At 36.3% G+C, this 21,406-nt stretch overlaps 2 protein-coding genes across 8 annotated transcripts in view; one reads left to right on the plus strand and one right to left on the minus strand.

Annotated features, from left to right (window-relative positions):
- Positions 1–386: 386 nt before the first annotated feature.
- On the minus strand, positions 387–2,419 carry LOC128856250 (39S ribosomal protein S30, mitochondrial). Its single transcript, XM_054091546.1, has 3 exons — positions 1,824–2,419; positions 1,329–1,768; positions 387–1,270 (listed from the first exon to the last, which is right to left on the minus strand). The coding sequence occupies exons 1-3, from the start codon at positions 2,318–2,320 to the stop codon at positions 495–497; spliced, it is 1,713 nt and encodes a 570-aa protein (XP_053947521.1). The 5' UTR covers positions 2,321–2,419; the 3' UTR covers positions 387–494.
- Positions 2,420–3,740: 1,321 nt separating this feature from the next.
- Positions 3,741–21,406, plus strand: part of LOC128856886 (poly(A) RNA polymerase gld-2 homolog B) — a 132,821-nt gene continuing 115,155 nt past the window's right edge. For 3 of the 7 annotated variants that reach the window (XR_008453874.1, XR_008453875.1, XM_054092307.1), the window contains exons 1-10: positions 3,742–4,204; positions 5,731–7,169; positions 7,346–9,957; positions 10,786–11,263; positions 11,415–11,586; positions 15,338–15,481; positions 16,468–16,658; positions 17,796–17,917; positions 18,018–18,133; positions 18,195–18,727. Coding sequence is in view for 5 of the 7 variants with exons in the window: in XM_054092307.1 (XP_053948282.1) it covers positions 6,048–7,169; positions 7,346–9,957; positions 10,786–11,263; positions 11,415–11,586; positions 15,338–15,481; positions 16,468–16,658; positions 17,796–17,917; positions 18,018–18,133; positions 18,195–18,682 (5,445 nt within the window). In the remaining 2 variants the exon portion in view is untranslated. Of the gene's footprint in view, positions 4,205–4,410; positions 4,569–4,630; positions 4,724–4,788; positions 5,089–5,730; positions 7,170–7,345; positions 9,958–10,785; positions 11,264–11,414; positions 11,587–15,337; positions 15,482–16,467; positions 16,659–17,795; positions 17,918–18,017; positions 18,134–18,194; positions 20,867–21,406 lie in introns of those variants that run through there. The other 4 variants (XM_054092308.1, XM_054092305.1, XM_054092309.1 and 1 more) reach the window with 4 other exon arrangements.

Here is a 21,406-nt window from a genome sequence, read left to right on the forward strand (position 1 = left end):
TTAACCCAGGGCGCCATTACCACGACGATACTGGACACCTACAAAACTCTCTTGAAAACTCATTTTCCGGGTATCAGCGTGGATTCACTTCATGGTATCTAAAGGCTTACTGACTGTAGGGTAGAAAACTGGGCTTTGTAATGTGGTAGAAGTGTCAAAGGTCGCCACCTCTCTTATGGTGCTTGGTAGTTGACTCCCTATTAGCAACAATACCACACTCGTTCACATTCAAGCTTAGCGGATAATATTTGGGGACTACCATCCGGAAAATCTCCCATGAAGGATTGTGCAAAAACACAGAGACCCTGATAACATTTTGGGTCCCTTGACAAACTGTCCACAGTGACGATGTCCACTCTGACCGAAATGGTTGACGGTCACACCCATACATGCATACATCTATTTAAGGAATAAAATTTTTTTTAACAATTTGAATTGTTTTAATTTACTCTCAAATTTTACTTTAACTCATTGCGTGTACAAATACCACCTAACTACGGATAATAAGTCTGTTTCCACCTCTTTTCCCTCTTAGAGCGATCTGGGCGAATTGCGCGTGGTATATACTCCTTTTGATGTTGATCCAATTTACGCGCCCAAGGATTAATATCTAACTCAAAGAAGCGCCGTTTAGGTTCCATTGGTCTAGTTTTGTTATCAATCTTATAGATCTTTTCCCAAAGGTAAATTTCAGGAAGGGCTAAATGGCGGGGTCGATTGGACATCAAGTTCTTATATGTACGTTCCAGAAATTCACGTTGCTCGACATTTTTATAATCAGCAATGTACTTTACATCTGTTCCCAAATAGGGTTGTAGCTCCTCGGTTGAACGTTGCACCGTTGGCACATTCACATAAAACCGTACGAGGTGTCGTAAGACATCCTTGTTTAAATCAACAACTTTGCCAGTATCATTTATTTCACTAAAAAGTTGCAGTTCAGGTGTCCCGCGACAAAAATTAACCCGCGGATTATCATCGACATAATGCGAATGCACAAGCAATGTGTTCAACTGGTATTCGTAAAAGGACCAATCACGTCCATTCGTCACTACCGTTTGCGTATTCATCGGATAAGTGAGCTCATTAAACGTATTGAAGCCATTGTAGCTAGATTGAGCTAGTAACCAAGAATAGCTGCTCAGAATAGCGTGAGCATGTAAAGCTTCTTTGAAGTCCTCATCAGTATACGTATCAGGCCATGCATGCTGAAAAGCTCGTGACTGATATGAAATATTGCCAAAAAGATGTGTACAGCCCGGCCAGAATCCTTGAAAATATTATATCAAAGCATATTTTTTTCCAAATTCGAAAGTCAATAGCAGTACCTGGTATATTTGTCAAATGCTGATGGCCACATACGTATCCAAGAGTGCGCGGGTCATAGTTATATCGGGGTATCGTTTTCGCTAAGTCGGCATTTACTGATTCCGCCTCGGTTTTCCATGGAGATAGTTGATTTCGATGACGCATTACGAGGTAAGGGCTGCCTGAATACTGCATAAATCTGTCATAAGGGTCTCCCGCCATTTCTTTTTGCCATTTGCGTCCTTCCTTGCTTTTCATGACGTTTTTTGGTGGGTTGATTCCACCGACGGACCAAGAGGCTTCGTGCCTTGGACTGTAATCTATTTCTGATTCTTGAAGATGAACAAAATCGCCAGATAATACGTTGATAAGAGTTCTGTTTACTTGTTCAACAACAATCCGGGAAAAGATATTTGCCCGCTCTTTAGGCTCGATGTTGGATGTATCAGCGTATTCATGGCTTTAATAAAGATGTGTAAATAAATCACAGCAAGCATTATATCAAAAAAATTTACCTAAAATAATCGTAGGCATGCTCAAGCGCGTCTTGCAGATCAGATTTTACTGACTCCACATAAGCCTCCTGTTTTTCACTCCCTGTTTCTAGACTTCCTTCTGCTGGATTGGCAGAGACGTCAATATCTTCATAAATAGTACGAGTATAATGTTGGATGGCAGGCAGGCAATTATACGGCACTTTCGAGTCGCTCAAATTAACTACTTTGAATCCGTAATATCGTGGCATGTTAATTTTTATCATTTTTTCTTCAACTGTGGGCACTCTACGAATTTCCTCATGCCAGCTTTGAGCTTCACGTTTCTTCTGCGCCTTAAAAGATAACTCATGTATTTCTGGATAAATTGGCTCATCTGTGTACTCAGCATCAGAGGGTGAAGAATTCGTCAAGGCCGCAGGGGCCCCTGCAGCCGGTGATCTCGATGCCGAGCGATACCATGTAGAAAGAACTTGCAGCTTCTTACATATTTGCTTGTCTATGCCTAATCTCAACATCTTCACTTAAAAATTCAGCCCTTTATTAATTTTTTTAAAATAAAGTCAATTTCGTACGGGCCAAATCTCTTAACTGATTGGAGAGGTTATGAAATAACAGCTGATTACTTGTCAGTATAAATAGTGTTCCCAGACACTGATGTTTCGTTCCCTTGTAGGGTGCTTACACAAGGTGCAATCACGCGATGATGCAATAATAATATTGGAGCCATTCAACTTTTTCTTCAAGCAACCCTTAGTTTTTTTTGTTTCTGTATTATGCATTGCGAATTAATAACAGGTGATGCATCTCCAAATATGTATACACATACATATAATATTGTGAATTCCATCCAGTCAAAATCAGCATGCCACTTTGAAAGCAAAATTTTAACGGTTGCTTTGTTTACTATCGACTATAATTAATATTGGTATAATAAATTGCATAAAATCAATATTACAAAGTTGGTGGCATGCTAAGGGCATCATTCCACCAGCTTGAAAACCAAAATGTGTATAGATAAATTTTGATATTAAAAATTGACTATTACTAAAGGAGAGCTATGCGAAATCCTATTTTATGAAACCGCTTCTGTGATTACTTATGGGATATATTCAGCTCGTTGATTAAACCTGAATTTAAATTATGAATTATAAAATTATTATGAATTATACAATTTAAATTAAGTTAATTTAAATTCTGGTCTAATTAAATTTTATATATAAATGAGAAATATTTCCAATAATTAAATACGGAAGTGTTGCCGGAAATTACATTTCGCATGGATCTCCTTCATTAAAAAAAAAAATAGTTACTTATCTATGTTAAAATGTCTCTTTACAAATTTTGCTTATCCTGTTTACTTCTTTCAAAAGAGTCGAAGGCATCATTATAATGGACAATTTGGTAATGTTCTCTCATAGTAAACATTTTCTCAAGCGTATGAATGTAAAAAACGCTCATATTTTTCATCGCCATTCATTATAACAAGAGGGCAACAACGAAAATAATATAAACTGTTTTTTTTTAACAATCAAAAAAAATAACACTGTCGAAGGGACAGTTAAAGTCGCCTATGGCATATACACAAAGAAACTAGTTCTAATTAAGGAAGATTTTATCATGTCATTCAAATTAGATCAAAAAATCTGTAAGCTAAAATTATACAGAATACGAATTCGCCCCAAACGAAACTCCGTGGCACTTTTGTCAGATTTTGTCTAGATTGGCAATTTAGCGACAGCTTATCATTCTGTAAGCTTTATCGAAAAGTAACTGACAGATTTTTACATTGAGAAATCACTTGTTTAGCCATCTATCAAATATGTTCGATTAAACGTTTAATAAGACATTGACGAAACGGATCTTAATGTAAGCGAAGCATTATTATCTGAATATTCGTAAGCATGCAACTCTGCTTTTCGATACATTTCATAAAACATATTCTGCCAACAACAATTGGGAAAGTCACACGCGGAAAGAAGGAAAACGGAATCTAGTGGAAATTCATAAGATATATTTTTGCACTATTTCCGTCTACGCGGAAAGAATATTCGTCACGCCAAAAATAAAAGTTAACAAAAGTGCATTATTTAGTTACCGCCTGACATTAAGAAACCGCTTTCCTTTTAAGCCGGAGTGGAACCGGCGTGAAGAACACAACTGTATATGCCGTATTTAAATATGCACATATTACGTAGCAAAGAAGTCTGGGGTTAAAACAGTTGTGCAGATTTGGATGAATAAATCTTGTTTGGTTTTTAAAGGTATTGAGACTGCTTAGCAAGACTTCTAGTTACAGCCCAAAAACATTTTCATGAGGGCGTACATCCACACGTTCAGAAAAACGGCGGCAGCGAAATAAAAAGCGGGACTTCAGTTGATATATATATGTATTGTTCTCGGTAAGTAGCAGTTTTAAGAGCCGTTAGAATGTTGCTGAGTGGTTAACGTTCTGTTATATTTGTCTAGCGAAGGAGTGAAAATTTATTTGTTTTAAGATTTAATTTTTTAAATTTAATTGTGACATTTTTGTATTGCGAAACTAAAGATGCATCAGCCCAATTCATACGCAAACTATAAAAATTTTAAGCTGCAAGTATTCGTGTCTGCTGTAATTTTTAGATCAACATGTTGCTATTAGCTTTGCTGCAACGGCTCTTGATGACCACATTTTAGCGGACACTTTTTCCATATTTTACGTCATATATCCAAGGAATGTGGGATGACATAGGAGTAGTTTGTACATCACTAGATTTAAAGAAATTGGTAGTGCAAGCTCTCAAGGAGTTCCGAACATAATTCCAAAATTTTCTTTCTGATATTTGCAGGAAGGTTGCAGTGCATGTCTTTGAAATTGATGACAGTTTATTGATTGAAATTTAAAGTAACTGAAACTATTGTTCGTGTGTTTTTACAAAAAGGTAAAAGCAGTTTGCTTGTGATATCTGACTGAAGCTCGCTGAAACAAACGGGAAACGAACCTCGATTATACAATTCTAAAACCTTCCAATATTGGTTCATCCGATTTTTTTATGAGTATGTATATTTAAAAATGGCGCTATTTGGGTGTTTGGCTGAGCTTCTCCTATTTGTGGTGTGCGACCTGATGTTGTTCTACAAATGTGAGGGACTTACAGTTTCAAGCCGGCAATGAGAGGAGCATTTTCATGGACGAAGTACACTAGGAGAAAGTTTGCCATTGCCTGCTGAGGAGCGACCGTTATTAGAAGACAACTTTTTATTCATTTTGGTGTTTCACGAGATTCGAACCTAAGTATTCCGAATGGTAATCACGCACCAACCTATTCGGCTTCGACGGCCGAAAGATGAATACCCATATTAAAATTATTTACTTTTTCAAGTAGTTCTGAGCGTAAAACGTAAATTATTTTATATTGGCTGATGCATTTCAAAATATTTATTATCAAATCTCAGAGAAAACTAGATTCCCCAGATCGCCAATGAATCGCACAGTTTGCATAGTAGACCAAACCAAGGTTTGGTTGCTACTTAACCCGGAGCGTCACCATTCGACGTTTCATTTTTCAAATCCATACTAAACAGATCCTGTTTTTTTTTAATACTTGGTGCATTTTGGTCAAAATTAGCAGAAATACATACATATAATTTCATTGATTTTATAACTTAAAAATTAGAGCAAAACAAACTATAAAACCATACCGTTTTGTAAAAGGATGTCGTTTCAGGATTAAAAAGAAAACCATCACAAAATTTTTTTTGTCATGCTCCACTTCGTGTGAGGTTGAATAAATAATGCTTAAAAACTAATAAAAGTAAGAATTAAATTAAAGTATAGGAAACATCTTTGTTTAAATAGGCATTTATTCTCCTAACTAGCGCAGTTACATAAATATTTTCTTATTCATATACAAAAATACATGTTTATTTTCTGTTTTTTTTTTTTCAGGAAAAGTGGTTTTCTGAATAAAAGCAAAATGGCCCCAGAGAATAAGAAAATTTTTTGAAGTTAAGGTATTTAAAAAACGTTGCACTGATTGCTGTCGTAAAACTACAGAGGACAAACCAAAAAGAGGCATTAGGGATTTTTAATTTTCAAACTACTCATAGTTATATTCTTAGCTAAAGTATTCGTGGGCGGTGTACCTAATATAGGTCTAAATAATTTCAAATGTATAAACGTACGTTTGTTGCTTTAAAATCTGAAAAATTTCCGTCATGAAATTGTTTAGCTTTACATAAAATTAGTGCTGTTTTGAGATTGAAATGGTTGCAGGCAATATGAAAATCATAACACTTACAAATGTATCAACTGCTAAAACTCAACATCACAATAACAACGTTTTAACGACTACCTCCCCAAATTCGATAACGAATACTACCAAAACTCAACAAGCAGCAAGTAATGCAAATAAGTCTCCAAAGATGAGGTATTATAAAGGAAACATCTACAACAATGACAGCGTTAAGTCGCTGCAAACACCAAAACATTGCGCTTCAAACAACAAAAATGGTAAAAAATCACATTCACACATGTTATACAACATTCCCACTACATCAGTTTTAAGTAGCAAGAAATATTATCAGCAACATCACCGCTATAATCAACAGCAGCAAAATAATAAAGATATTAGAAACAATAATGCATTAAAAAATCATGTGTTAGAATTCGATACATCGAGTCCAGTAGATATACTTCCATGTGTGCAAAACCAAAAGATACCGATTATTGGTAGCAATAATTTAGTGAGTGTCGAAGATTTGGTAAATAATAATACTTCTAAATTAGACGCTAACTCCATTTATAAACCAACAAATAACGATGCTAACTGCGCTGGTCTGATCGTTGACAATTCCATTGCTCTTTCTTCGCATAGAGCAAAATCTGAGTTCAAACAACGTACGCCATCAACATCCCCAAAGATTGCTGCGCCTATATTACTAGCTTCGAGCACAATAACTGCCGCAAATCCTTCCGGTCAACACAATTGCCTAGGCGAAAACACAAGCATCAATCTTGATTGTAACAGTTGTTGGACAAATTTGGTGACTCCCCAGTGTTCTGAATCTCAAACATTGTTATCCTGGCCTTGGGTGCACGTAAGTAGACGTAAAAGTGTTTCAGTTAGCTCCACCTCGTCGTACTCTTCGTCGACGTCGGTATCATCGACAGCAAGTAACTCTGAATTGTTACAAAATACCAACGTTAAATACGCAAATAACACAACCGATATTATTCACACAAAGAAAAAGCCATTTAGAAAAGGAAATATCAACAACATCAGAGTTCCCAAAACAGAGAAGCGTCCATCTCCACACATAAAGGGGCCACACCAGCGCAGGACTTTTAACGTGTCGACAACGGCAAATGATCCACAAGACATTAAGGTAAGTTTCAATAGTATGATTTAATATCCTTTCTGCAAATTGCATACGTTTTTGTAATGCATTTAATTCAAATTGAGTTTAAATAACCTAAGAAACTCGCATACCTGGAAATCGGCATCATAAATTTTGCAAGTGCACTAAAATATTTGTATAATGTATTATTTTATATTCTTTAGTGCTCCATTGCTTCTTGTGCTGACAATCAAAAAAATTCGTATTCCGCCGAAGACGCCAGTCCGAAAAAGACAGCAATGGCAACTGTGTTGCCATCGAGCACAGTTTCCTCCCCAACAGCAATAACAACTACAGTTGATCCTAAAGTAAAAACAACTATTGCCGAAGATGATACAGAAAACTCAGAGGAGTCCATAAGTACTGCCGAAACATTAACAGTTACAACTCCTTTTTCAACATCGGTAAATGAAATTAATGCTATTGGAGAATTCCAAACTCCATCGGTATCGCCAGCAACGACATCCACATCAACTGTCACGTCTAAAACTTTAGATAACACCTCTTCCACAGTTACTTTGGCGACGCCGCCTACTTCATCGACAACATCAACACAGGGGTCAACCTTTTCCAATTCCTACTCATTAGATTTCCTGCACTCGGTAGGTGAGCAAATGACAGGTGGCGCAAATTTGTCACCGCATTGTAAGAGTAATACAAATGATATGCGCACAACAGTATTCAATAGTCAAAATCCAGTCGTGGTTTCGCCGGTGCGAAACGTATACTATCAAAATTCTTTGCCGCAAAGACCGCATATAATGCATGAGCGATATGTACCAAATAGTAGTGGATTTGGATTTAATAGTAATAGCAGTACGACTGGCGTTCATACAAGAGACCAACGAGGGCATCGTTTCCAGCAACATCATCACCATCCACAGAGGCTGACAATAGGCTCCTTTATGCAGAAAGAACTTCTAAATGAAGGCTTTATTGGCAGCGGCAGCAGCAGCAGCAATGGAAACAATGGCATCAATGGAAGTGGGGACAGTGGGAGTGTCGATGTTAATAATAACAATGGTGAGCATCGTAATAATCAGCGTCGTAACTACTACCCATCCCACTATCAACAACGCGTATCCAAAGCTCAGCATGAATATGCATCGGTGCAATCTTCGTATAACAACGAAATAGGAAACAATGGAGTTTCACGTACAAGTCGGAACGGCAGTAGTACGCCCCTGCAACAATCTAAGCAATACATGTATCAGAATCATCAAAATAACGTGGGTGCCACATCGAATTCCTATCAAAATCGTGGTGTTGTTGAGGAGACAGACAGTGGCGGTGGGAGTGGCAATGTCAGCGGAGGTAACGAAAGTAATGGAACTAACGAAACTATATCCAACAATGTGCGGCTCTCCAAACAGTCGCAACAGAAATTGTCGAGTGCCAAAAAATCTAGTGGTATATCTAGCGCCACATCTTCATGCTCATCGTCTTCGGCGTCTTCCAATTCTTCGCAAGCATCAACTACGTCTTACCGTCAACAAAAAGTAAAATCAACTGCCCAAATGAATTTAGTCATTGAGACGCTACCTAGGAAAATGAATTCAACTACACATCGTCCCAATCATAGATTGCAGCAGTTTGCTTATCATAGCCAACAACACAATTCTCAGCAATATGCGTCGACAACGGGGGCGTTGCAGTCTGCAACTGTTCAGCAACCTCATCAAAACATCCATAATTTGACCTACGTAAATACGGAAGCCCTCACATCGCTTCCAAATGTAGGCATGAGCACATCTGTCCCATCGCGTAGCTGCAGTCCTTTGCCGCCGCCTCCACCTAGTACACCGGGTGCACAATCACAAAATATCACGCCATCAATGGTACTTTCCTATACTCCGAACCACTTTCAATCTCCGCATCACCAACAAAGTTTTGTGCATGGTAGGTGCATGTTTGCGCCCTTTGCCCTGAATACGTCTTCTGCGCATGCGGCATCATCCCATGCAGCATCTCCGCTTACAGTTGGAAATATGTTGTGTTACACGCAGTTGAACGATTCTGGCACATTATGCGATGCTAATCAGCCAACGATCAGTGTTCTCACATCAATAAATAATGATTATGATGATTCTGACTCCTCTTCAACGAACTCAGTCGCATTTACACAGCGTCGGAATAATTATCAACATGTTAAATCAGTGTCACTTTCATCGTCGTCTTCGGCGTCCTCAACCTCTTCATCAGCAGCACGAAATTTCAATGCAACGCAACAGCCAGTGGCTGTAGTTGCCGTGCCGCATTTGCACAGTCCGGACCCATCAGACTTTGCTTATAGTACAAATTTCCCTGCATCATCACAGCATTACACAACACAACCCGCACCATCTCCTCAACAACAACAGCAATCACCATTCAGGGGTAATGGAATTATATCAGCGTTTAATGTACCATTAAGTAATGCCTATACGGATGATGATTTGAATTCGATTAAACAACAGCAACTGAAACATCAACACCTGCATCACCAACAACGGCATTTCTACTTTGCATCTGGAGAGCATTTGAGTGCTGCTCCACCATCGGCCCACACGGGAAATGGCGGGTACTGGAGCCCTTTGCAGCACTCGAACTTTTTGTACCCTCAGCCTGCAAATTTGATGGCGTCTACTCCGTGCCTCACGCCCACGGCAACACTATCACCATGCTTAAGTGATCACGACGACAATTATCATCACCACCACCATATTCATAATCAACAACAGTTAAACATCGTTACTCAATCTGAGGTGTTGCCTCCAGTCAGCCATTTAAAGCGCAGGTATGTTAAAAATGCTTATAAGAACTCCCTTGGGGGTGGATTACTTGTGTATAGCTGCTAATAATCGTTTGAAAACAGCAGCTTGTTTTGAGAATACTGAAGGGTATGTTCGAGCTATACAAAAATTACCGTAATATTGCAACATTCTTAACTCTGTAGTCTGTGACTGATAATCTCGTGCAATATTGCAGAATTCATTTACAGAACGTGATAATTGAAAGAATTAGAACACACACACATTCTTGCCACGGCGTCATCCACCAAAAAACTGCATTTGGATGCTTGATATTCATTTGTACTTTCACAATTTAACACGCGGCCCTTCGTTTAGTGTAAAGGTCACCAAGCGCAACATTCAACATACACTGAATTTTCACAAACATGCAAGTTCTCTTACTTTTGCTTCTTTTGCATTTCTAAGGAGCCTGACGTCAGACTTGTGAAAATCGCGGCAAAATAAAGCAACTGTTTTGGGAAGGTGCCATCTTCAGTATTCAATTCGCCTTTGTTGCGACCATCTTAAACTTTTTGTTGAAGTTGTAGTCATTTTGTCCCAAGAATTATAGACTAAAAATCTTTTCACCATGATGTTTGTCCAGTACTTTGCCCGAGGAAATTACTATTTTAAATCAGTTCATGTTTACAGTCGAGTCGAACTTGGTTTTTGGATGAAAAACAATAAGTAAACTGAATTGAAAATTAGAATAATATTTTATAAACTTTACCTATATGAAGTACATTGTGAGTCATTTAAGTCATTCACATCTGCAAGTACATTTTTAATCTTCTACACTTGTGTTTAACTTTGCTTCACCTCTTGTCTTACAGTTCATCCACACAAATGGGGCATAGCGCCATCATATCACAACAAACACATCAACATCACCGTCTTCCGCAGTCCACTGTCTCGCAAGGAGGTAGTACTGTAGCTTCCTTGCGCCAACGTAGTGGTGGGCGTATTCAACTGCAGGGGCCGCAGCATCTTCAAACTGCTGCTCCTCAACCGGCACCAACTTCTATTTCGCATGTATATCCGCAACATAATCTTCTCTATGGTGGTCCGCAAACTCATATACGTTCCTTAACAAACACGTCGCATGAGTTTTTCACGCACACCCCACCCGATCGTTTTTTAGCAAGAGCACATCTCATAGAAGCCAAAGAAGCACCAAGCTCATTATTAAATAACTCCAAATGGGATCATCTGTCGCAAGGCGTCTGGAATAAATTTATCAGTTCGCAGCAAACCGAGGAGACTTACAAACAGAAGATGCACCTCTGGCGCTTTCTGTATATTATTATCAAGGTAAATATCCACTATAAATATCTTGTGCTTCCAACTCCCAGCAGGCTTGTGCAACTATTGACGTACATTAAGCTTTTTTTTTTGATTTTGTAGTATTTCCTTATAGAAGAATCAGCTATCTGAACAAATGTCTTATCAAACTAAATTTCAGAACGCTTATCCACGTTTCGGTCTATATCTGGTGGGCTCAACAATTTCAGGATTTGGTGCCGATACTTCGGATGTTGATATGTGTTTGGTATCACGAAGTGCGTCCAGCGTCGAACCCCGCATAGAGGCATTGTATAATCTAACAGTTCTACGAGATTATTTGAGCAAATCAGGTATGGATAAAACATAAAAATCTAACTATTTACTCAAATTCGCACTGCCACTGCAAACAGTACTGCCACACTAATACACTACCAAAGGTATTTTTATGTAGGTTTATATAGGTTTTATGGTCGTTAAATTCGATTTCTTAGATAAGAGAATAGAATTTATAGTCCTTATCGACATTTCCTTTGACAGAGCTTTAGGGCAACTATCTTAAATATTTTATTGGAGGACAATCTTAGGACAATTAAATGGAAGTGTGTACGGTAGGAACTGGCACATCGAGCAAGGTTGGAGCCGTGGTGGGTCAAGGCGCCTTTGACAAGAGCAGCATTGGGCCACATAGTGTGTGTGTGCGTGTATACCATGACGTTGATACAATAACAAAGACGAGGGCTGAAGCTCACCACACAAAACAGGGTTAGTTTATTGGGGCAACTGGTTGGGACGAATTCGATTCACTCTGGTACGTAAAGCCTGGCTGTCATGGTAATTTTATCTGGTTTTATTGATGGAAATATTTGAAGAAATTTGTGAAAATCCAGTTTAACGTGTTTAGCATGTCAAACGTGTTTGAATTGTTTTTAGTTCTGTTTTTTTCAAATTTTCTCTTTGCAAATAAATAACTTAATACCAAGAATGATGAAGCAAGAGTGCGTGACATTCCACTAGCCTAGTTGTGCAGTGATGCCAACCCTTTGGCATATAATAGTAATTTTAGTGCTTTATTATGCGAAAGTTTTTGAGTTTGTTATTTGTTTCTTTTTTTAATTTGAAGCTAATATACAAAATTGTAAGTTAAAAAAAAAAAAAATGATTTGTATAATTAAAAAAAAAAAGGAATACTAAAAAATTCCACTCTGGGAAGATTTTTGATGCTTATAAAATTTGATATTTTGAAAATACAAATCTAACTTTTTGAGGCTATGCAAGAATATTTGATCCTCTCTCAACTCTTCTTAACAGTTAAAACCTTTTTATAAAATTTAAAAGGGCTGTGGGGTTTTAAAACTATTTTTTCAATACAGCCTATTGTACATAACCATAACATATTTATTATAAAAAATCGTACCCTTTGAAGACAATTTGGTATTTTGACAAATTTGGTATTTTCCTTACTTTAAATGGGCATTTTATTGCTTTTTCACAACCAAAACTAGGCATCACTGCATTTGCGAGAAGGAGAGATTTAACTGCCAAAAATGTAAATAAAGCTAACAAATGTCACATACAAATAAGGCTACAGACGAGATACAAATCGAAACAGTCGGTTAAAACTCATTTCGCCACACACGTGTGGACCTGTTGACGATTTTAGTTTAACATTTCTGTTCTTATATATATCGCTCTTATTTATCCACAATGACTTTTGAAGAAATCTATAAGTTCCTCAATAAACATTTTGCTTAATGTTGCCATTTGTCCTCATGTGCCGAAACCAAAACTCCGGGACTAGGGAACAAAAAAAATGCTAATCCAAATTTCGAAAATGGTAATCTGGTTACACTGATCACCAATTGAGTTACTAATATTGTCAAATTTGCTTAGGGCAAAGTAACGTGACCACGATAGGCGCCATCAATTTTTTACAATACCTACCGGTTTTCTTATTAAGTACGCAATGTACAATTTATGCATTTGCGCCAGGTTTCAGTTTCCTTGCTTATTTGGTTTTAAAGATATATCTATCCTATACCTCAGATGCCACGCCCCCTTTGATAATTCCGAATTAAGTAATTAATTCCAATTAACGCCATCGTATGTCTAGGCTGTTAAGAGTACCTTGCCGCAAGGGTATTTTGTCATGGGACAACTCCAACGAAAATACCAGCAGATTAGTTAATTTACTATCCGTTTCCATCATTTCTGTCGTTTAGGTGGAATTTATTTTTTGATAAAATAGGATTAACATGTATTAAAGTATTCCCTAAAACCTTGCTACTAAACTGAAATTCTTCACCTGCAACCTTGTTGGAAGAAAACACTGTTACGTCAGTAGAGTGGTGTTAGCTGTAATTTTTAGTTCGGCGTGTTTATTTCAAATTCCTAATTTCTTTCCTATTATCAATAATCGAACTTGCTGTTTTGACTGTTAAATTTGTTTTTTTTTTTTTTTCTATAATTTTCGCTTTCAAATGCCGTACTGACGTAATATGTATATTTGTTTCCTAAACCGTGTAACAAAGGTTGAAATAGGATGAGACAACTTTTTAAAACCATGTACCATGCCCAAAACGAATCACATTTTTATAAAGGGTTTTTTAATAAGAGGTGTTATTTTGATATTCAAAGAAAAATGCTATTTTTTAATATAAATGATCGGATGTTTATTTTATTACAAAGAGGAAGGTATGCCGTTAATAGTGGAAAATAACATCAGGCAAATTACCACCACGACCACGCTTACAGGATAATATCCTTTTAATGAAATTTTCCATAACCGAATTGCAAAGTGGCTGTCCTATGACTTCGATAGCCTCACGAATTCCATCTTTGAGGTCTTGAATCGACCCTGGGATGTTGGTGTAGACCTTCTCTCTTCTATTCTCCATTTCCTCGCTCGCTACCTCTATACTCGATTATGTACCTTGACGAAAAAGTTGCATGCGGAAGCCACAACAAAGTTATCGAGTAAGATTCGCCGCCAGCAAGTATGGCTGTAGCTCATTAGACTGGTTTACCGCACGGCCTTACCAGCACATGTAATTTAAGGCAGTTCTCTTCTCCCGATGCCGAGCTATGATCATTTGCTTCATCTTTTCGCCACTTGCTAAGTCTTGGCGAAAAAAAGGCCTTGTAAATTCGCCTTGAATAACTTCTTGTATGCATTCTACATATTTAATGCAAAGTAAAAACGCTCCAACCATTGTATCAACATGGGCAGGTTGGATAAGCGGTTGTCTCATGTATAGTATTGTACAACCGATTTCCATGTTGGTTCAACGGTTGGGTGAAAATTAAAATGTTTTAATATTTGGTGGGCGGAGTTGGCGGTTGTACAACTTTGTTTATATTTTTCTTTTTAGTTATTTACACTGAAGAAAAATTGAGGAGAATTAACAAATATAAAAAAATTAAAAAATAAAAATAAAAAAAAAAATTTAATAAAAAAAATTAAAAATATGAAAAAAAAAACAAAAAACATTTTGTTTAATTAAATAAATAAAATAAAATGTCATCAATTATTATGATAGAACAAATTTCACTTGATTCTTGCATTTTCCGAAATGTTCAACACCACGAAAACGAAAATAATAAAGTTGTACAACGTGTTGTATATCATGTTGCAACGTGTAAACCAAACAGCCGTCCAACTCATTGTACAACGTGTTGATAGAACGGTTGGAGCGTGTATACTCTACATAACGCTGTCTGCCCTTCGCGCCAAATTGCTAACAAAAGAATGTATGCAAGGCATATCTATATAGATACGCCTTGAATGTATGAAAACTGGTTAAGAGAGGAATGAACGGGAGTAGCATTTTAAGGGTAGAAAAATCATTCTGTTCAGGTAGCGAAACCCCAAGATCAGTGTAGCAATATATTGTCGTCATGTGCTCACCAAAAACCTTGTCTTGAGCAGAAGCGCAGTGAGCAATATCATTTGACTGTTGGCGGTTGTGCTAGTGCGTTCATTTATTCAAGCATTAATTGCAAACAATTTTGTATATATGTACATACATATTTCATATAATCGAGTGCTAATATTATAAATTACTCTTTCTGTATAATTTGTGGATTTTGATGCATTAAATGTAGCTGAGTTCGAAAATTTCAATCTGATTGAAGCAAAAGTGCCAATATTACGCTTTAGACACCGCATTCATCAACTGGAAGTGGATTTAAATTTCAACAACTGTGTTGGTATCAAAAATACACATCTACTGTATTGCTATTCGCAGCGTAAGTAATATTTTCTTGAAATTGCTATTGCTCTTTGCTATATCTTCATAACATTCGATTACTGCAATACCTTCGTAATTTCTTAAATCAATAATAAAAAGGGCAAAGTCGGTTTGAATAGATCTATTAGTATGACATTTACCGAAATGTATTGAGCAAAGTGAAATTAATAGTTCCATAACAAAATAAGCCAGCAATCCAAATAAAAAACGTAAGTGAAAAAAATTAACGAAAGGAAAACTTGCTATCACTTGCAAAAACCGGTAGCAGAAGACACATCAGCTGAGTTTGCTTAACCATTTTTGTGTTGTCTAAAAAAATACCATCAATATACTTTATTACTCACGTTTTTTGTTGTTGCAGTCTGTCGCCTGGCCGCCACGACTTAAAAACTATTTGACCAATTCGATGCTAACAAACTGTTTTGCATGGGTTTATAATATTTATTATACGCAATATATTCAACGAAATGTATAGTCACCACCATTAGCTGTAATGGCTTCTCAAAGCAAAGCCAGTAAGCCAGCTTGCATAGGTCTACCACCTTAACCCCTTGAACGACATTTTATTTTTAGTCAGCACTGCTCTGGCAGAGGATTTAATTTTCTTAGTTTTAAAAGGAGGGATTAATATAGAAATTTACGGTTTTGTTGCTCAAATAATTTGTTATTAATAATAATTAGTTAATATTTTTATGAATATTTATTGTTATATGAATGTTTGACTCGTCATTATCGTTCAAGGGGGTTAAGATAGTGTAAACACTTAAATGCTTCATTTCAAATTGCGCATTTGTGCTCCATGTAAATGTTATAATTCACATCCACTTAATTATGTACTTGTCTACAGTATTGCAACAATATTTTTGCATCTTCCGTAACCCTTAATAATTTTGCCGAAATAATGTATTAATTACGGCGAAAAGCGTATTCATTTTATTCATATTTTCATGACTGGACGAAATTAATAAAAGTGATGTTTTTTAGTTGATTGGCGTTTACGTCCTATGGTGTTAGTTACAAAACTGTGGGCGCAATATCACAACATTAACAATGCCAAAAATATGACTATATCCAGCTATTCTTTGGTTCTTATGGTAATACACTTTTTGCAGTACGCTGTCAGTCCAGCAGTGCTCCCGTGCTTGCATGAGTTGTTCCCCGATAAGTTTCACTTGGTAAGTAGCAATAATTATTTTTCTCCACTTCGTAACAAGAAAGTATTTTATATGGCAAAACCTGGCGGCCTAGGTCGGCGCATATGTACATACTATATTCATATGCATACATAGCTGACAACATAGGTCGTGGTGGAGGCTTTATTTTCATTAGTGTTTTCACAATTTATAGCGAGGCTCTTCATTTTTACTATTTTCCTTAATTTAAAAATCCAAATATTCATTGATTGGTCCACAAACAAATAACTTTGCAGACAAAGAATGGTTTATTTTTTGTGCTGACGTCACTGAAAGCAAATGATTCTATCAAATTTGCCTAGAACAAATAGTGTAGTGGCTTGCAGATGGCGATTTATTCCCTACGTAGGTAGAAAAAAAATGCCTCAGCTCTCAGAACATTTTATTTTGGTACAGTCTTGAATCACAAAGGGATTTAAGACTCTATGGCGTAAGCATTTTTAGGATTGGCTTCCATATTTCAGTTTTTCGGAATCGTAATTTAGCACTTTTTTATTTTTAAGGTTCGGTTGGCTTCATTTTAATCGCGTAGCTCTCCTTTATTTTTGTTAATTATGTTAAAAATGCAGAAAAATCCAAACCTCAAATTACGAGCAACTTTTTTTCGAATATACCTTTTGGCATATTATTGATTCGTAATTTAGGCGGCCGCCGTGACCGAATGGGTTTGTGCGTGACTACCATTCGGAATTCAGAGAGAGAACGTCGGTTCGAACCTCGGTGAAAGATCAAAAATCAAGAAAAAGTTTTTTTCTAATAGGGGTCGCCCCTCGGCAAGTAATGGCAAATCTCCAAGTGTATTTCTGCCATGAAAAAGCTCCTCATAAAAATATCTGCCGTTCGGAGTCGGCTTGAAACTGTAGGTCCCTCCATTTGTGGAACAACATCAAGACGCACACCACAAAGAGGAGGAGGAGAACGGTCAAACACGCAAAAAGGGTGTACGCGCCAATTATATATATATATTCAGCACCGCTTGAAAACTTATGCCAGCAGTTACAGCAAAATTATTTAATTTCATGTCAATAATCCAGGCGAGGCTTAAATTTATAAAATCAAGAAAATAATTTTTTTCAGTTTTATTTGAAGTTATATGGAAAACGTTGAATATATTTTCAGTTGCGATCAAATGACTTTGGGCACGTGGACATGGGCGAATCGATTGGTCCCTTTGAGTCGAAAAACACGCAAACTATCGGAGAACTATTTTTGTATTTTCTGGAGTACTACAGTTGTTTCGAGTAAGTAATATGATAACAATTTCTTTTAATAGTAATAACAAAATATTTTTCAACTTTCATATCTATTTTTCAAAATATTCATTCCACTTATCTATTACAGGTACTCACAATATGCCATTTCAATTCGTACCGGTGGTCTCCTGCCTATCAATGTATGCCGTTTGGCGAAGTCATCGAAAAACGATATCCACCATTGGAAGGAGCTGTGCATTGAAGGTGAATATGAAACAATGCGTATCCAGTATACCTAATGATGATCTTGAAAATCAATTTTTAGAACCTTTTGATTTAACAAATACAGCGAGATCGGTGTATGATTTCGAAACTTTTGAACGTGTCAAAGCAGTATTTGTGGCTTCCTGGCGAATATTACAACAAACTCTTGATCTAAATTCTATTTTTTCACCAATTATCATACCAATATCCGGCAGTGTTGTTTCCACGTTAAATCGCACTGGTTTACAATATGATGACTCCTGTGATAGAACGTCGTCAGAGACTGCAACAAGAGAAAACAGCACTATCCATGCCACTGTAAATGGGCCCAATATGCTCTTACGCCAAGATACTACTACTACTCACGTGTCTCCCGCTGTTACGTTTATTTCTTTACCGAAAGACTCGAGTATGCACGTTATGAAAGAAGTGATGCACAACAACACAAACGGGGATGATAAGACTGCTGCTGGATCATTGTCAGAACATTGTCTTGAGATTGAAAACGATGTATCAACAAAACCGTTCGCTACTGGTATTGCATCATAATAATCTAACGTACGAGAGATATTCGCTTTCCATGTCTTCACGTATGTAAGTTTAATTATCGAGCAGCATCGTACAAAAACAATTCGTCTAGTCAATCCAAAGTCTTGGTAAAATATTATCCCAATTGGGAGTTCATTCCAAAAGACTGATTAGCTTAGTATATTAAAAATAGGTTTATTTTTTCACTTTTAATGTTTCGATCGGTTTTACTGGTTATACGATAGTAATGCAAAGTAAGGCAAAACTTTATTTATTTTTATGATTAGGGGAAAACTGCAAACTATATCAGTATTTAATACTAAAAAAAAATTCCATGCGCCGTGAATGCTAAATTAAATTATCCCATTTCTGAATAATGTGAAAACGCATATAAAAAAACTGTTAGTGTTGTTGGAGTAAATTCTAAAACTGTAGTTCGTACATGATAAATTATACAGTAACATTTTTCTCAATTTGTTTTTAAATATTTTATGTGAACAAGTTATTTTATAGTTTGATGCATCTGCGTTTTGTTCACTTTAAAGTCACGTCTTAGAGTTGTCACTGACAATGGCATAACACGTAAATATGTGTGTGTGTGATTTTGTAATTACCTGAGTATATTATAATGTACATATATATATATGTGTGTGACTATTTTATGTATTTATCAGAGACCCGCAAATAACAAAAAATTGGAAGTACAATTGTAGTTATTCAATACTAGTTTTTTCAATAACTACTCTACTTAAATAGTTCCAAGGTTAATTTGATAGAATTTAAAATATTCGAAAAGGTCGATTTATAAATGTATGCCGATGTATGCCGTTGCATTTCAAACAAAAAGTTAGATTAAATAGAAGATCAATTCGAAACGGAAAATAACTACAAATTAGTTACATAAAAATCAAAAAAATCTTAAAAAGCAATTTGCGGCATTGATAAATTGCGCGATTATTTTCGGACTCTGGTATTTATATATATGTGGGTGATATGTCTTTAAGCAGGTGTCTGAATATGACTATATTCTTCTATTATTCCTATTTTATGTATCGATAAAATTCCCATATGCCAGCAAGTTGAGAGCACCGAGCACCGCCGCTTTCAATCTTTCTGATATGACTGCGGAGTCGCAGTTGAAATAAAAGTCGGTATTGTACTGGCTGTTCCCTTTCATGTACGCGTAAGAAGTACGAAGTTTTCATATCCAAACTTAAGTTAGTTACGTTTTTCTCTTCGCGCAAAATTTGTAATTGTATGTTAATTGTGTATATTTCGGGAAACAGTTCCCTGTGCCCAGTACATAGCAACATTGGGCACTTTAATGATTGACATTTAGTATATAACTCCTACAAAATTTTGAATGTAGAATATTGTAAATATGCCACTAAAATTGGGATCTTTTTGCATAATATAGGAGTTTGTTTCATTTTTAGTGAGCTCAAATAATTCTGAAGGAATTAAATTCATTGAAAAACTGACCCGGTGTTGAAGTTTCTTATTTGGCTTAAGACTCGTTTTTTCCAAAAGAGAGCTTTTTGGGACTTCAACCTTAGTTGACGGAGTATTTCCAAGAGATATTTCTATCTGACAATTTAGGTTTCGAAGAAATTGAGGGCAAATGCTCAGTTGCCTCATATAGGGGATTTTTTTTTGTAATCGTCACTGGATAAATCCTTACCATCTTCCCCTTGACATTCCATTAAAAGATTCTCTATTTCAACATCTGGTAACGATTTTGATGCCGTATTTAATGTTAGTTGCCAAATCAGTCAACTGGAAAATCTGTTTCCCAACGTTCTTTGTCACACTTCTGCATCCAACAATAAATTCATAAAATTTGCAATTTTTCACTCACTCCCAAAGAAAACAGGTAAATAAATATGCTTACCTAACCACATATCTTTACAACAATGAGATTCACAAAATTTTAATTATAAATATCGACTTTTTTTTTGCACTAAAATTAATATCAACCACTTTTGTAAAATCAGCCTTAGACAGAATGATTTGCGCTCATTTTTCTTACAATCCAAGGGCAACTACGTAATACAAAACTTGGCATCAGAAATGTTTTTTGAAGTGAAACTTCGTAGGCGTCGATGGAGGAGCGAAAATGGACGAGAAGGTCATGCAACGTTTTGGGCATTCTCGTTCCGCGGGAGAGAAAAAAGATATAACGTAGAGGAAAAGGAGAGAGAGAGAGCTACACCTTATATATTTAATAATACCTTTAAGGTATACAAGGCATTTTTAGGTTAGTTGCAGATATGAACTTTACCATATAAAGAGCTATTCCGCCTCCGAATTATGCGAAATCGCAATGTTTTAATGTGTAAAAGGAAATAAATATTTCGACATAAGTAATATAGTGAATCTGTGATTAGTGTCACAGTTTTATAAGCACGGTCGTTTTCCTTTTTCTAAATTTATCACTATAATCACTTGTGTCGTTATTTCTTTTTTCAATTTCAGTAATGAACTGAATTTACTTACGATATTATTCCACTTTTGAATTAGGCGAAAACGTGGAGTTTTAAGGTAGAAAATGAAATAAATATCTCGGCGTTAACAAAATTTTGAATCTGTGATTAGTGTCACAGTTGGTATAGCCGCCTTTATTCAAAAAAAAAAAAAAAAAAAAATAATAATAATGACCGAAGATTTTACATTTTCTACAATATTTATACTAAAACTAAGCCTGCGCTGCAACTGCGTTTGTTGTTGTAGCCTATTTCCATGCTG

This window comes from Anastrepha ludens, chromosome 3 (genome assembly GCF_028408465.1).
Source record: "Anastrepha ludens isolate Willacy chromosome 3, idAnaLude1.1, whole genome shotgun sequence".
Classification (NCBI taxonomy): domain Eukaryota; kingdom Metazoa; phylum Arthropoda; class Insecta; order Diptera; family Tephritidae; genus Anastrepha; species Anastrepha ludens.

What these genes read in the sequence shown, in the direction of transcription:
- LOC128856250 (XM_054091546.1), bottom strand. Translation starts at nt 2,320, where the DNA reads ATGTTGAGATTAGGCATAGACAAGCAAATATGTAAGAAGCTGCAAGTT. An exon ending in CATGCCTACGATTATTTTAG is followed by an intron (nt 1,769 to 1,823) that starts GTAAATTTTTTT and finishes TCTTTATTAAAG; the next exon opens with CCATGAATACGCTGATACAT. An exon ending in GCATTTGACAAATATACCAG is followed by an intron (nt 1,271 to 1,328) that starts GTACTGCTATTG and finishes AATATTTTCAAG; the next exon opens with GATTCTGGCCGGGCTGTACA.